The following is a 16,956-nucleotide window of genomic DNA, read 5'->3' as shown; positions in this document are numbered from 1 at the left end:
TCATTATTAAATGGCTATTTGTAAGCTCTATTGTCAATATTTAACTATAAAACCAGCCTCCTTTAATTTTCTTTCTTTTTAAAAAGCAATTTTTTTTAATGTTTATTTATTTTTGAGACAGAGAAAGACAGAGCATGAACGGGGGAGGGTCAGAGAGAGGGAGACACAGAATCTGAAGCAGGCTCCAGGCTCCGAGCTGTCAGCACAGAGCCCGACGAGGGGCTCGAACTCACAGACCGTGAAATCATTACCTGAGCTGAAGTCAGACACTTAACCAACTAAGCCACCCAGGCACCCCTTTTAATTAAATAATTAATTGGTCCTTTCTAGTTGGTCCTAGGTTCTACTTTCTGGGACAATGGACTTTTTTTATTTTTTTAAGTTTATTTACTTATTTTGGGAGAGAAAGAGACAACAAGCAGGGGAGGAAAAGAGAGAGAGAGAGAGAGAGAGAGAGAGAGAGAGAGAATGAGAATCCAAAGCAGGCTCTGCACTGTTAGTGCACAACCCAATAGGGGGCTCAAATCCATGAACCGTGAGATCATGACCTGAGCAGAAATCAAGAGTTGGACGCTTAACTGACTGAGCCACCCAGGCACACCTGAAACAATGGATGTTAAAATTAAGTTACTAAATTGAATTTCTCAATTTACACTGAAAAATATAAACAGGATTTGCTTAATTTTAACCTTTCTATACAGTTAAAGTAAAGCTATTCTGTATTTCAACTTTCAGCACTTGCTACCACTAGTCTGTTAAAATTCAGCACAAAGTACTACTTAATGTAACACAATGGTAACATAATATATTGAAAATTTTAGTACATTTCACCTTTTTTTCTTTTTACAGGAATACTATGATTTTCAGTTATTCTACTTGATGAATTGGTTTGAGGAACTATGTCCAAAATACAAAACTTTAAAAGAAAGAAAGAAAAAAAAGTCCACTTTCTCTTACATGGGAACTTTCCAAACTTTAAATATTATTCCTGAAAGGAACCTCAGAAATCATTTAGTCTAACTAATGAAGGACAGAAGCAGAAAAATGGTCACCTTTTCTGGACCCTAGTCCAGAAAGCTAAGGGTCAAATACATGCTGGTTGCTACACACAAGGGTCTCATGACTGACTGTAAATCTCACCAATAGTTAATATTGAATTGAATTAAATGATAAGCACCAGAGAAATGTTATAAAAGTAGTTTTACTAGTAGAAATTCTATGATCTAATACTCCCTGCATGTCCCGTTTCCCTTGAGCACACAGCATATCACCACCAGCTTCATACAACAAAAAGTACAGCTCTTTCTGTCTACAGGTCCTGTCCCCATGCTACTTAATAAACTGCATCATAAAATGTCTCAAGAATTCTTGGACTGTTGTGTGCAAGGATGTCCTAACATTTTTGATGGCCCGTACAGGGACAACACAGTGAATCCAAGAGCACTGGTACAACCTGAGAAGTCGTCTTTACTCCTAGTCTTTGTTTCCCATCTGTTCTTTTTCTTTTTCAGGGATGTCCTGAATAGTATGACCCTTCAGAACATGTCTTGCCGGAGTGCTTAGGAGAGAACCTCTTGCTTGTGGCTATACTACGGGAAGGGACAAACTCCTGTCGCCCAGCTGGGCACCAGTACTTTGGCCATAATGGCATTGGGCTCAGAAATCAGGCTCTCCCTGTTTTACCTTTTCTTTTAATACTTGTATTCTTCCTAGGCATAGAACAGCCATATATGTCGTTAGGATAGCCACCGATCTCAAGATTCCCATGTAAGGTTTCCTTCTAAACCTGATGTAATCCCTTGATAAGCATAAAATCCAAGATATGTCTAATCGAGTGCTTCCAGAAAGGGATCAGTGGGGCACTCACCCAATGGAGGATCACTCCCTTGGGACTGGATTATGGCTAAAGCTCATGAGAAAGTTTCCCAGATTAGGCAGGAGTTCCATATTTTCATTTTATCATGTCTTTCATTTGTCCTTCCCCATGGACTGTTTGGCGTTTTCAGTCCTGCCCTCAGATTGAAAGTACTTCTAACTTAGATATAGGACACATAACATGATATAAAATAGCTGCCCCATATTAACAAAGGCCAAGACCTCTACTCCATCCATTGATACTAGATCTAGATGCTAACAAAGGTATTATTATTGGTTGCCAAATATATCAACTCTTTCAAAATGGAAAGAGGCAGCCCCAATCTCTCCAGCATTTCTATCCATTCACTGTCACCTACTGTAGCCTAGGATGCAGCAGGGAAGTGAAGAAAGGTCCAACAACGCTTCAAGTGGCACAAAGGTGTCAGAGTGGCTGAGAATGAGGGATACTTCCCACCACTCTGAACCCCAGGAACCTTTGGCAATATTCCTGATGGGATGCCATTTGGAAGCCAAGGGGGATTTCGTAATGGACTCTTAGTTAATGTACTCTCTTCATTTTATAGGAATTAAATATGGGATCAACTTCCTCAACCCCAAAGGATACCCCTTTGGGCTGTCTCCTAGCACATTGGAGTCAATTTAGACAAAAGGATTAAAAAAAAATTTTTTTAATGTTTATTTATATTTGAGAGAGAGAGAGAGAGAAATGAGTGAGCAGGGGAGGGGCAGAGGAAGACAAAGATAGAATCTGAAGCCGACTCCAGGCTCTGAGCTGTCAGCACAGAGCCAGCCTTAAGGCTTGAACTCACAAGCCCTGAGATCATGACCTAGCCAAAGTCATATGCCTAATCAACTGAGCCACCCAGGTGCCCCTAGACAAAAGGATTTAAAGAAGTACTTCATCTTCTTCTGTAATAATGCCTGGCCTCAATATTCTCTGGAGGATGATGAAAAATGCCCATTAACAGGTCCTTAAACTTTAATACCATTTACCAATTAGACCTTTTTTGCAGGCATCATGGGAAATGGACTGAAGGGCCCTACATCCAGACCTTGATGACACTGAGTCAGGATCCTAATCTAAGAGAGATTTGTAGGATGTGCCTGGTAAGATTCCAGGCCCCCCCACCTTTAGATGTTTTATTTTATTTTGAATGTTTATTTATTTTGAGAGCAAGTGGGGGACGGGCAGAAAGAGTGGGAAAGAGAGAGAATCCCAAGCAGGCTTCATGCTGACAGCGCAGAAACCAACTTGGGGCTTGATCTCATGAACCCTGGGATCATTATGTGAGCTGAAATCACGAGTTGGACACTTAACCAACTGAGCCACCCAGGCGCCCCGAGATATTTAAATGATGATTGTTTAAACAGACCATCCAAGGGGCACTTGGGTGGCTCAGTCAGTTAAGCATCTGACTCTTGGGCTCAGGTCATGATCTCACAGTTTGTGGGTTCGAGACCCACAGAGGACTCCACACTGACAGTGTGAAGCCTGCTTGGGATCCTCTCTCTTCCCCTCTCTCTCTCTGCCCCTCCCCCCCATACCCTCTCAAAAATAAATAGACTTTTAAAAAATGCAGAACACAATGTGCCAACTACAGTTAAAAAAATAAATATATAACACACAGTTAAATGTAAAAATAAATAAATAAATAGATAAATAAATAAATAAATAAAATAGACCACTCAATCAAAGAAACCAATTGAGTCAGACAAATCAATCAGCAGAAGAAAAAGTCACAATAAGCCCACATGCGAGCCCAGACCCTTAGTAACTCCCCCTCCATATAAACCTTTGGAGCCTTCTGCTCCAAGCCCAGTGGGATGTACTAGAAGTAGAACATCATACCTATCAAACACTCAGACTAAGGCAGGACTGTATCCACTTTGGGAAGCAGCAAACAGGGAAATGGGCACAATTAAGGTACATGTCCCATTTTCTATGTCAGATCTGGCACAAATAAAACAACTAGGATGATACTCAGAGGATCCACATAAGTTTATAGATGTATTTCACCAGGTGTCTCTACTATTTGATTTATCCTGTCAGGATATCTATATTATTCTAATGCACTGTTGTACCCCAGAAGAAAAGGCCTAAATTTGGGCTAGGACACAAGAATTTGCAGATAAGCTGGGTGACCAGGGATAGAAATCATTATCTAGTAGGAGGAGACACTCACTGTTCCTAATGCCGAGCCTCACTGGAACTACCAAAAGGACAGACCTGGCAGGGGAAGATGAGACCATATGGTCATGTGTTTACTGGAGGGAATGAAAAGAGGATTTTCTAAACCTGTCAATTTTGATAAAATTAAGGAAGTAACCCAGGCAAATGATGAAAATCCAGCCTTATTTTCGGGGTTTTTAATAGAATAAATTGGTAAATATATAAATTTAGACTCAGCCACACCAGAAAGGCTGGTTATCCTAAATAGGCATTTTATAAGCCAGTCAGCACCAGACATTCACCATAAATTGGCAAAAATGGCCCTAGGTCCTCAAACTTCAACCCAGTGGAACAACCTGAAGAGAGCATGACAGGGCCCTGAGATTGGTCTGGCTCCCCTGAACATAATGATGGCTGAGCTCCATGTTACCCTGGATGTGGGAGTAAGTTAAATTCATTGATTTTCTTATTGATACAGGAGCCACTCACTCTGCCCTTATTTAGCACTCCAGTCCGACCTGTCTTTCTAAAATTACTAGAATAGAAGGAGAAGGAGAACCTAAATCATGCTTACAAACTTTTCTTATAACTTGTAAACATAGAGACCAAGTAATTACCCATTCTTTTCTGGTTCTCCCTTCCTGTCCCACTCCCCTACTGGGAAGGGACCTCATGTTTAAGTTGGGAAGCCAGTTCAAACTAACTAGACAGGAGGATGGTCTCCTCTCTAAGGGCTGAAGAAAAACTGGACATCCACCTGGAATTCCCCCTAACATTTGGGAACATGTAGATCCCCAAATTTGGAATTATGATATCCCAGGGAAGGCAATAGTCCATCCCATCAAAACAGCTCTAAAGGATCTTGCTATTATTGCACACAGAAAACAATATCCTCTTAAGACAGAAGTCAGGGCTGGATTCTAACCACTCATAGATAAATTTCTTACAAATGAAATTCTTAAACCTTGCCAGTCCCCTTATAATACTCCCATTTTGCCTGTTAAGCCTAATGGAGAGGGGTGCCTGGCTGGCCCAGTTGGTGGAGCACACAACTCTTAATCTTAGGGTTGTAAATTTGAGCGCCACGGGTGCAGAGATTAAAAATAAAATGTTTAGGGGCGCCTGGGTGGCTTAGTCGGTTGAGTGTCTGACTTCGGCTCAGGTCACGATCTCACGGTCTGTGAGTTCGAGCCCCGCGTCGGGCTCTGTGCTGACAGCTCAGAGCCTGGAGCCTGCTTCGGATTCTGTGTCTCCCTCTCTCTCTGCCCCTCCCCTGCTCATGCTCTGTCTCTCTCTCTGTCAAAAATAAAAAAACATTAAAAAAATTTTAAAATAAAATGTTTAAGGGGCACCTGGGTTGCTCAGTTGGTTAAATGTCCAACTTTTGATTTTGGCTAGATCATGATCTCATGGCTTGTGAGATGGAGTCTTGCGTCAGGCTCTGTGCTGACAGTATGGAGCCTGCTTGGGATTCTCTCTTGCTCTCTGCTCCTCCCACCCCCACACCCTCTCAAAATAAACAAACATTTAAAAAAATGTTTGTTTGTTTTTTTAAATAGAAACCTAATGGCCAGTACAGAATGGTACAAGACCTCAGAGTAATAAATGAAGCTATAGTCCTTATTCACCCTAGAGTGACAAACCCTTATACTGTAATGACTCAAACTTCGGGCAATACAGAAAGGTGTATGGCTTACAGTGCTTGATTTAAAGCATTTCTCCTTTTGTATCCCCTTAAGTGAAGAGGTCCAGCCTCTACTGACCTTTGAATGGACTCCAGTAGGAGAACATCAAGCATGCCAGCTTACATGGACAGTCCTACCACAGGGATTTAGAGAAGAGTCCCCATTTGTCTGGCAATACACTCAGCAGAGAGTTTAGAGACCTTATACTGCCTCAGGGAATAACAGTACAATATGTGGATGATATTTTAATATGAAGCTCCATGAAAGAGGTCTCAGACAATAATTCTATTGTTGTACTAAACTTTCTTAGAGAGACAGGATACCAAGAACAGTCTAAAAAGGCTCAAACTTCTAAACAGAAATATGGGATATGAATTAACTACTGGATAGCATTCCCTGCCAATTGAGAGAAAAAGAGCTATAACAGAATTGGAACCTCCTGTCACATAAAACCAACTCCAAACCTTTACAGGAATGCCTAGATTTTGCCACCTACAGATCCCAGAGCTTGGAGTCCTAGCCAAATTTCTATATGAAGCCACTAGAGGACCAGATAAAGAGCCTTCAAAATGGGATAAAGAACAACAGGGGATCTTTCAACAACTAAAAATTAAACTACCCTCTGCTAGCTCTACCTCTACCAAACTTAGAAAAGCCATTTATTGGGGCGCCTGGGTGGCGCAGTCGGTTGGGCGTCCGACTTCAGCCAGGTCACGATCTCGCGGTCCGTGAGTTCGAGCCCCGCGTCAGACTCTGGGCTGATGGCTCAGAGCCTGGAGCCTGTTTCCGATTCTGTGTCTCCCTCTCTCTCTGCCCCTCCCCCATTCATGCTCTGTCTCTCTCTGTCACATCTCTCTGCCCCTCCCCCATTCATGCTCTGTCTCTCTCTGTCACAAAAATAAATAAACGTTGAAAAAAAAAAAATTAAAAAAAAAAAAAAAAAAAGAAAAGCCATTTATTTACCCTATTCCTTGCTGAAAAAAGAAGCCACGCCTTAGCCCCTAACATGAAAACTAGGACATTAATTGAAACCTGCAGGATATTTTTCCAAATCCATGGACAATGTAGCCCAAGGATGGCCACCTTGCTTTTAGGAGCAGTAGCAGCTACTGCACTACCAGTAGAAGCATCTAAACTTCCGATGGGAAAGCCATTGACTGTGACAACCTCTCATCAGGTTCAAAGAATTTCAGAAACTAAAGGTCATCAATGGATGACAGGGGATGACTAAATATCAAGCTATACTTTTATACTCCCCTGACACTGTTCTCAAAACCTGTCAAACCCTAAATCTGACATCTGTCATACCTGGACCAGACTATGCTATTATGTTTGAATATGACTAGAACTAGTCTATTCCACCATCCAGATCTAGCAATAGGTAACACCGATAGTTGGTTTCCATACAGTAGTTTTATAGAAAGAAGACAAAGAAAGGCTGGCTATGCAAATATTAGTTTAATGAAAACTACTGAGGCCATTACTGATCAACACTTAAGCTCAAAATGTCATACAGCACAAGAAGGCCCTTGATAAATACACAAATAAGGCCTTAAATGACTCTGAAAATAGCATTACATTATTAAATGTTGAAATGACCCATATGCGTAAAGCAGTTCTACAAAATAGAATGGCATTAGATGTCTTAACAGCAGATGGTACTATGACAAATATTAAAAATAAGGAGGAAAAGATGTATGCAGGGAGCAATGAAAGAAAGGCATGTGGGTATCACAGCCCTGTCCTCACCAAAGGAAAGGGTGGAGAAAATATCAGTTGAACTGTAAGTGACCAGTCTAAAGACGGAAAAAAGGAAAGAAAAGGATGCAGGATTTTGTAGCAAAAGCAACTTAAGTTGTGAAGAAACGGTTTCCAGGGTACTTAATTTTTGTTTTGCTATTTGTCTTGTCACCTACCCAATTTCACAGGCTTCTGAAATACAGAGAAACTAACTTTAAAGTCATCTAGTCAAAAGGTTCCAAATGCTAGTCCAAGGGAGCAGGTTAGCTGCATCAAAATCACTTAAAGAAGGAAAAAAAAAATGTTTTTAAGTCATCTTTTCCCTCAAATTCCAAAATATCACCACTTATTCCCACCCCCAAACACACTGTATCAGGACTGAAGAAGCCTAAACTCCTCTTCAGGGCACAGTGACATACAACTAAGTTCGGGAAGCCAATTATTTAACCCATGTTTGATAGGGAACTTATTACTTCCAAAATAGCATGTTCTATCACTAAAGGGATGGAGTGGGGGAAGTGATTTTAGAGTCACATCATGGGTCTGAACATCAGCTTTTCTTCTTACAAATAGTTCTGTGGTCTTCTTCCTAACCTCTAATGTATTGTGGAAATTTTCAGACATACAAAAGTAGAAAAAATAATATAATGAACACCCATGTATCCATCACAGCTTCAATAATTATCAACATATATATAGCCAATCTTGTTACATCTAGAAGCACCCTATCCCCAGCTCTTCCTTCTATTAAAACTATAATTTATTACATTTCATTTACAAATTCTTCAGTATACATCTCTAAAATATAAGAGCTCATTTAACTTACAATACCATTATTATATGAAAAAATTAAGAATTCCTAAATTTCTTTACATTTCCTCAATTGTAAAATAGGTATCGGTTGCTCTGTCCTCATAGGATTCTTAGGAACTCTCTACTGTCTCAGTGACCATTAAAAGAAAAGAAAAAAAAGTTCAGTTTGAATATCTACACGTAGATAAAAAGAATGCAGCTCTCAGGTTCTGAGTTCTGATCCAGGATCACTGGACAGTAAATAACTCCAGTTGATCCAGAAACCTCAACTTATCTAAGATAATAACCACAATTCACCTAAAATGGTAATCTCAGCTCACTTGGAATAATGTTTCCCTTAGTGGATAAATGAATTTTTGATGCTGAGAAAATTAGAATTTGAGACACACAGATATGAAATAAACCATTTATAAATATTTGATCAAATTCAAGATAGTCTATGTATTGTGGTCACAATGCACATATTGTAGAGATGTGAATACATACATACAAAAGTGTGATGCAAGGAGCAGGAGTATTTAAAAGTGACCTGGATGGGTTGTATGGACAGTCAGGGACTCTCTCTTCTACCAATGGGAGGACTGAGCCTACACTTAGCTCCCTATAGGACCAGGTGCTGCCTTTTTTCTGATAGCAAAAACTGCAAATTTCCATAGCTCCTGAGATTTCCAAGTTCTAGGCAGTTGCCCTTCCCAAACAACTCCTGAAACAGCTGATTTCCCTAATCCAGACTGCATAGTGTCAGACACCATCCCCTCATGCTGTCATGCTTTGCCTATAAAAAGGAGACCCACGTTTGGGGAGGGATCTCTCCATTGGAACACTGATTCAAATGTGAATCCAGCAGTGGTCTGGCCTGAGCAGGATGGATCAGGTGAACTAGTGCCTTTAATATATTTTTAATTAAGGTAAAATTCACAGAACATAAAATTCACTGGCTTTCAATACATTCACAATGCTGTGTGGTCATCACCACTATGGTAAGAAGACTGAAATGGTCTAATTCTAGAGCATTTTCATCATCCTCCCCAAAACCCCAGTAACAATTAAACAATCATTCCCATTCTTTCCTTCCCTGACCCCTGGAAAACACTAATCTGCTTTCTTTCTCTATGGATTTGCCATTTCTGGACATATATAAAATGAATTATACAAAACATGGTCTTTTGTGCCTGGCTTCTTTCATTTATGTTTTTATTTATTTATTTTTTTTTTTTTTTTATTTTTTTTAACGTTTTTATTTTATTTATTTTTGAGACAGAGAGAGACAGAGCATGAACGGGGCAGGGGCAGAGAGAGAGGGAGACACAGAATCGGAAGCAGGCTCCAGGCTCCGAGCCATCAGCCCAGAGCCCGACGCGGGGCTCGAACTCACGGACCGTGAGATCATGACCTGAGCTGAAGTCGGACGCGTAACCGACCGAGCCACCCAGGCGCCCCTCATTTATGTTTTTAAAGTTCATCCATGTTATAACATATATCAGGACTTCACTTTTTTGTGGGTAATATTCCACTGTATGAACATACCACTTTGGTTTACCCATTCATCAGTTGATGAGGTATTTGGGTTGTTTCTACTTTGGAGCTATTATGAGTAAAGCTGCTATGAACAATCCGATTTTTAGAACGAGCAAATGACTTAAATAGACATTTTCTCCAAAAAAGATAAATGGCCAATTAAGCACATGAAAAGATACTCATCATCATTAGTCATCAGGAAATGTAAATCAAAACCATAGTGATACTGTTTCACATCCATCAGGATGGTGATAATCCAGAAAATGGAAAATAACAAGTGTTGGCAAGGATATGGAGAAACTAGAGCTCTCACACATTGCTGATGGGATGTAAAATGGTGCAGCCACTATGGGAAAGTTGAGTAGTGCCTCAGAATGCTAAATATACAATTATCAGTTCTTTTTGGTATATTTTCCCCACCCCATCTTCTTTTTTGTTTTTGGTTTTTTGTTTTTTTTTTTTTTTTTTTTGTGGGTGACTCATTGGTTAGTTTTTTCTTGTCCTTTTTAACTCTTTTGTCTTCTTTTTTTTTTTTGGTTTTTTTTTTTTTTTTTTTTTTTTTTGGTGGATGACTCATGGCTTAGTTTCTCCATCTCCTTTTAAATACTTTAGGAAATGACTGTTATTTTGGTTTTTTTTTTTTTAATTTTTACTTATTTTTGAGAGAACACAAGCAGGGGATGGACAGAGAGAGAGGGACAAAGGATCTGAGGCAGGCTCTGCATTGACAGCAGAGAGCCCAGTGTGGGGCTCGAACTCCCAAAGCATGAGATCATGACCTGGGCTAAAGTCAGACGCTCAACCGACTGAGCCATCCAAGTGCCCAATGACTGTTATTTTGTAAAAACAAAAAGAAAACCCTCAACAATATGACAGAGATATTAAGAGAAAATAATTTGACGTTATATTTAGGATATCAATTTAAAATATGGAATTAACTTGTGATTTTTTAATTGAAAGTATTAAGAGATTATGTGACTAAATTTGTAAATACTGAAAAGCTTAAAATAACATATCCTTAGTGAACTGTAGTCAAAATCCACTTATAAAACATTGCATTAGTTAAGATTTTTCTCTTTTCTGATAATGTCATCCAAAAATCTCATCTGTGTTTCCAAGCCTTCTTACTACCTGCTTCTTTCTCCAAAATGGCTTTTAAAGTCGCAATTCAACATACACCCATTCAAAATCATGCAAAATTTGCTTCTCCTTCCCTAAAGGCTAGTTGATTCCCAGCACCTAAAGAGTAACTAAGTGCTTATCTAATTAGCTGAATGATGTAATTCGCATTAAGGGGAGAATGAAACTTAAACATTCCCAAGACCCACAGATATTACAAGAGCAAAATAGAAACCTGCAATGATATACTGTATTTGGAAAGGAAAAATCTAAATCCTGCTGCCTCTCATCTGAGGGAAGACATCCTGTTCCAGCTACCCTTAACTAGTTTTTACAGAGAGTAAGACAATATGAACTCAGCAACTATACCACATTTTTATTTTAATCAATATAGGTGTGGAGAGAGAGTCCTTTAATGACTTTTATGGGGTTTCCTTCCTTTCCTTCCATTCACTTATGGTTAAAAACAAAATATATGGAAAATTTTCCATAATGGGGTTAAAAACCAAAATTACTGGTTTAACCTGAAAAATAAAAGATAATGAAGAGAAAGTAGGACTGTATATAATGAGCAGACATGAAGAGATAAAAATTATCTTAAATGCCTATCAGTGACAGCCAGATCCTTGATTAGAGTTTAATTTATAATCCTAGAAAAAAATCTATTAATAGCAAGTAATTGTTCAACTGACCTAAACACATTTCATCCTTTACCACACAATCTAAAATTCACAGCACATTTAGGAATAAAGAAAACAAAATTCAAAATGAAAAAGATTTCTTTTACCTAATAAATTATGTACGCAAACATGAATTCTGTGTTATATTACTACATTTGAGAAGTTAGTAAGAAAAGACTATACCTGAGATATTTGGCCCTGGACTTTTGTAAACTGAGTTGTTCGAATATTTAAAGACAGGCTTCTTGTTACCGTTGCCCCAGAAAGAGATTTTCCATTCACCTTTCTTTCAAGGTGACAACTTGCTGGTGATCTCTCTTCAAGAAGAACAGCATCCCAAGGATCCTCTGCTAGTAAACCTGGAATATTTTTCTCTTCCTCGTGGTCTACCACCTCCACATTGTCCACCTTAGGTTTACTTAGAGGATCCAAGTCTAACCAGTCGAATTTACTTATATCTTCAGACTTTGGAGATACCTGTAAATTGTTGACTGTAGCTTTTGAATGTTTGATCTCCAAGTCAGTCCTCGCTTTTCCATTTTTTAAAAATTCTGATGTACTAGCTATTTTGTCAAACAGCTTTGCCATGTCAGGACTGACTACTGGATGATAGATAGGTAAGCTTCCTTGTGGATGAAAGGGTGTGGCAGGTGTCAAAGGATATGAAAAATATGGAGACTGTCCTGGAAAGCTTAAATATATAGGTTCTGTGGATGGAAAAGCAGGCATTCTTGGACTGAAGCCATTTTGGAATACAGTCTGTTTACTGCTGTAAGTTGACTGATAAATAGAAGGTAAAGTATAAGTGGAAGGCCCTGATAACCTAGGTGGCCACTGTCCTCTCTGAATAGTAGGTCGAAGATAGACCTGTGCTGAAAACGAAGGGCTCAGAACAGGAGTAACTGGCAAGACAGGTGTTCTCCTAGTTTCGAAATTGTCATCAAGCAATAGTTTCTCAAGTTCAGCTTGCGTGAGCTTTTCTACATCAATATCTACTGCTCTTTTTTGGGTGTCAGATTCAGGAAACACCATGAGATCATAATCCTGTTTGTTATAAACTTGTGCTTTTTGTCTGGTGTTGCTTGATAACTCAAAGGCTCTCTGATTATCAGTCACTCCTCTATCCTTTTGCAGTTTTGCTAAAGCCTCTGCTTCCATCTGTAATGCTTCTTCCTTGTCCACTTCTTTTGTTCTTGTTGGTTCCAGATGTGATGAACATTGCTTAAATCCATTATTGTTGGATATCTGAGCCATGACCAAACCTCCCCTAATCTATTTTTTTCTTGTAGCTTCCAAAATAGCAAGACCTATACACAAAAATAAACATAACACTCAATTAGATTTTTTAAACACAAATTAATTTTGTTTGTAACCCACTCATATGACTTAGAATTTAAAGCCACTTACAAATAAACTATAAAATAAAATAAAATGAACAGTTGTGGGAAATCTGAGTGAAGGAACATTTTTAAAATATCTCAGGGACGCCTCAGTGGCTTAGTCAATTAAGCGTCTGACTCTTGATTTCAGCTCAGGTTATGATCTCACAGTTGTGAGGTAGAGCCCCACATCATGCTCTGTGCTGGAAGTGCAGAGGCTGCTTGGGATTCTCAGTCTCCCCCTCTTTCTGCGCCTCTCCCACTCCCAATTGCTCTCTCTCAAAATAAATAAACTTAAAAAAAATAAGATGTTCTTTGCTCTTTAAAAATAAATATCTTATACACTGCTGAGGTAAGGGATATGCTTAGACATACATAACTTTACCTCATTTCCTGACCTAACAGGAAAGCTCGAATGGTGGATGAACTCAAGAACCTTTCACTTCAGGTGTCACAATGGCTGCTGTTAACTAATGGCACTTTGGCAGGATTCTTGGCACAAAATGCCTTGCTAGTCACATACTTTCATGAGTTTCAACATGGTTTACTGTTATGCAAATAGCAAGTCAAAATGGTTTCAATCTTTGGCTATTTGTTAAATTGTTCATAAGCCAATTAGCAATAAAAGGACCCAATACCTAGTCAATAAAGTCAAGGAACTACTAACAAAACCTCATATGAGGGGCTCCTGGGTGGCTCAATTGGCTAAGCAACCAACTCTTGATTTTGGCTCAGGTCATGATCTCACGTTTCTTGAGATCGAGTCCCACATCACGCTACGCACGGAGCCTACTTGGGATTCTCTCTCTCCCTCTCTCTCTGCCCCGACCCTGCTCACGTGCATGTGCACTCTCACTCTCTCAAAATAAACATTTTTTTAAAAAGCATCATATGAAAAATTGATTAAGGGTTTATAATCTAGAACAACTGACATAACAGATCAGCATAATGAAAGTGTTAAAGCTATAAGAAACTGCAGTACTCCATTCAAAGGTTAAATTTATGGCTGAATTTGCCACATAGTTTTTTTTTAAAAAATTTTTTTTCAACGTTTTTTATTTATTTTTGGGACAGAGACAGAGCATGAACGGGGGAGGGGCAGAGAGAGAGGGAGACACAGAATCGGAAACAGGCTCCAGGCTCCGAGCCATCAGCCCAGAGCCTGACGCGGCGCTCGAACTCACAGACCGCGAGATCGTGACCTGGCTGAAGTCGGACGCTTAACCGACTGCGCCACCCAGGCGCCCCAGCCACATAGTTTTGACCACGCATCTATCTGATTATCTGCAGTTAAATCATTAGCTATAATACTAGAGTGCCTGACTGGCTCAGTTGGTAGAGCATGCAACTCTTGATCTCGGGGTTGTGAGTTCAAGCCCTACATTGGGCAGAGTTTAATTTAAAAAAGTTGTAACACTGGGGCGCCTGGGTGGCGCAGTCGGTTAAGCGTCCGACTTCAGCCAGGTCACGATCTTGCGGTCCGTGAGTTCGAGCCCCGCGTCAGGCTCTGGGCTGATGGCTCGGAGCCTGGAGCCTGTTTCCGATTCTGTGTCTCCCTCTCTCTCTGCCCCTCCCCCGTTCATGCTCTGTCTCTCTCTGTCCCAAAAATAAATAAAAAACGTTGAAAAAAAAAAATTAAAAAAAAAAAAAAAGTTGTAACACTAAAATTTCTCCTTTTTCAAATTGCTAAAATATTTACTCATAAACTAGAAAAATAGTTTATTAAACTTTCTCAATGATCAGCTTGTAAAAATTTAATCTTCTACTTAAGCACAATTAAGATTAAAATTACCCTATGAAGCAAGATGACCAATTAAAGGGTTAGTTACCTACTGTGTAAAATAAGGCACATTGCTTGCTTCTAATCATTGTAATTCAGGAGTTAATTCTGGGTTCTGGTGTCACATCAGCTTGATTCATGAAGCTGTAAGTGCTTGGGCAAGTCAAACTTTTCCACATGCCTTAGTTTACTTTTAAAATGAAAAAGTACCAAAAATGCTCAACATTAGTCATCATCAGGGAAATACAAATCAAAACTACAAGGAAATACCACCTCACACCTGTCAGAATGGCTAACATGAACAACTCAGGCAACAAGAGATGTTGGCAAATATGCGGAGAAGGAAGATCTCTTTTGCACCGTTGGTGGGAATGCAAACTGGTGCAGTCGCTCTGGAAAACAATATGGAGGTTCCTCAAAAAATTAAAAATAGAACTACCCTACAACCCAGCAACTGCACTACTAGGCATTTATCCAAGGGATACAAGTATGCTGTTTCGAAGGGGCACATGCACTCCCATGTTTATAGCAGCACTATCGACAATAGCCAAAGTATGGAAAGAGTTCAAATGTCTATCGACAGATGAATGGATAAAGAAGATGTTGTATATACAATGGAGTATTACTCGGCAATCAAAAAGAATGAAATCTTGCCATTTGCAACTACATGGATGGAACTAGAGGGTATTAGGCTAAGCAAAATTAGAGAAAGACAAATACCGTATGACTTCACTCATATCAGGACTTTAAGACACAGAACAGATGAACACAGAGAAGCGAAGCACAAATAATATAAAAACAGAGGGGGGGAGACAAAACAAGAGAGACTCTTAAATATAGAGAACAAACAGAGGGTTACTGGAGGGGTTGTGAGAGGGGGGATGGGCTAAATGGGTACGGGGCACTAAGGAATCTACCCCTGAAATCACTGTTGCACTATATGCTAATTAACTTGGATGTAAATTTTAAAAATAAATAAATAATAAAATAAAATAAAATGAAAAAGTATCTATCTCTTAAATTATAAGGATCAAATGAAACAATGCAACTAAAAAGTGTTTATCACTGGCCTTAGGCAGAGGCATTAAATAAATGACATCTATTATTAATCTAATCTGATTCGAGATTTTAGTTTGAATACCTAGAAATGAGGAGAGCTCCTACTTACATCCTTTTTCTAGCACAGTGCTTGTCCACAGTATATGCGAAATAAAAGTTTAATGATAGAGGTAGGGAAACACCCAAAGTGAATTCAAACTAATTAACACAAATGAGGGGCACCTGGGTGGCTCAGTCAGTTAAGCATCCGACTTTGGCTCAGGTCATGATCTCGCAGTTTGGAGGTTGGAGCCCTGCATCAGGCTCTGTGCTAATAGCTCAGAGGCTGGAGCCTGCTTAACATTATGTTTTCCTCCCTCTCTGCCCCTCCCCCACTCGCACTCCTGTCCCTCTCTCTCTCTCTAAAAAATAAACATTAAAAAAATTTTTTTTAATGTAACACAAATGAAAATCCTAAATGTTGAGGTAATACTAAATAAAAAATTATTAGTGACGAGGACATCAAGATATTGAAGGAAGTCACTCTTTGCAATTCGTTTATACAACTATAGTTGAACTTCTGAGGCATTTCACTGAAAATCTTTTCAAATTTTTCCCTTCTGTGGTAGAATGCAAAACTAGGCACAATGTACACTTAAAATTTGTATACTTCATTGTCCGTAAACATCTCATGTTAAGAAAAAACTATGAACAAATAGACTCCTACTAAATATACATGAAGTACTCAGACGAAAGTACTGATGTCTACAATTTACTCTGAAATATATACAAAAATAATATAAATTGAGTATCTGATAGATGGATAAATACGTGATAAACCAAGTACAGGAAAATATTAATAATACAATCTAGTTGGTAGGCATATGGGTATTCATTTTGAAATCCTTTCAATTTGGCTGCATGACTAAAAATCTTCACAAAATGTTAGATGAAGAGTAAGAGGTACAAATTCCTCTGATTCCAGGATACACTCTTTATAAAGTCACTATGGTTCTCCTCACATACAGAGGTGGGGCCTATTTCTCCACTTGATCTGAGCTGGCTCTGTGACTTGCTTTGACAGATACAATGTGAAAGAAGTGACACTGGGAGTTCTAAGTTCATAAGAGCCTAACTGCTTCAGCTCTTCCTGTTT

The 16,956-nt window shown here is 39.2% G+C and overlaps 1 protein-coding gene across 2 annotated transcripts in view; it reads right to left on the bottom strand.

The window, feature by feature from the left end:
- PIK3C2A (phosphatidylinositol-4-phosphate 3-kinase catalytic subunit type 2 alpha) overlaps positions 1 to 16,956 on the bottom strand; it is a 193,045-nt gene that overhangs the window by 80,948 nt on the left and 95,141 nt on the right. For both annotated transcript variants that reach the window (XM_049617790.1, XM_049617783.1), the window contains one exon: positions 11,787 to 12,910. In XM_049617790.1, coding sequence (XP_049473747.1) covers positions 11,787 to 12,857 — 1,071 coding nt within the window. In that variant the 5' untranslated portion in view covers positions 12,858 to 12,910. The remainder of the gene's footprint in view (positions 1 to 11,786; positions 12,911 to 16,956) is intronic.

This window comes from Panthera uncia, chromosome D1 (assembly GCF_023721935.1).
Source record: "Panthera uncia isolate 11264 chromosome D1, Puncia_PCG_1.0, whole genome shotgun sequence".
Taxonomy (NCBI): domain Eukaryota; kingdom Metazoa; phylum Chordata; class Mammalia; order Carnivora; family Felidae; genus Panthera; species Panthera uncia.
This window is presented reverse-complemented; position numbering and strand designations above follow the sequence as displayed.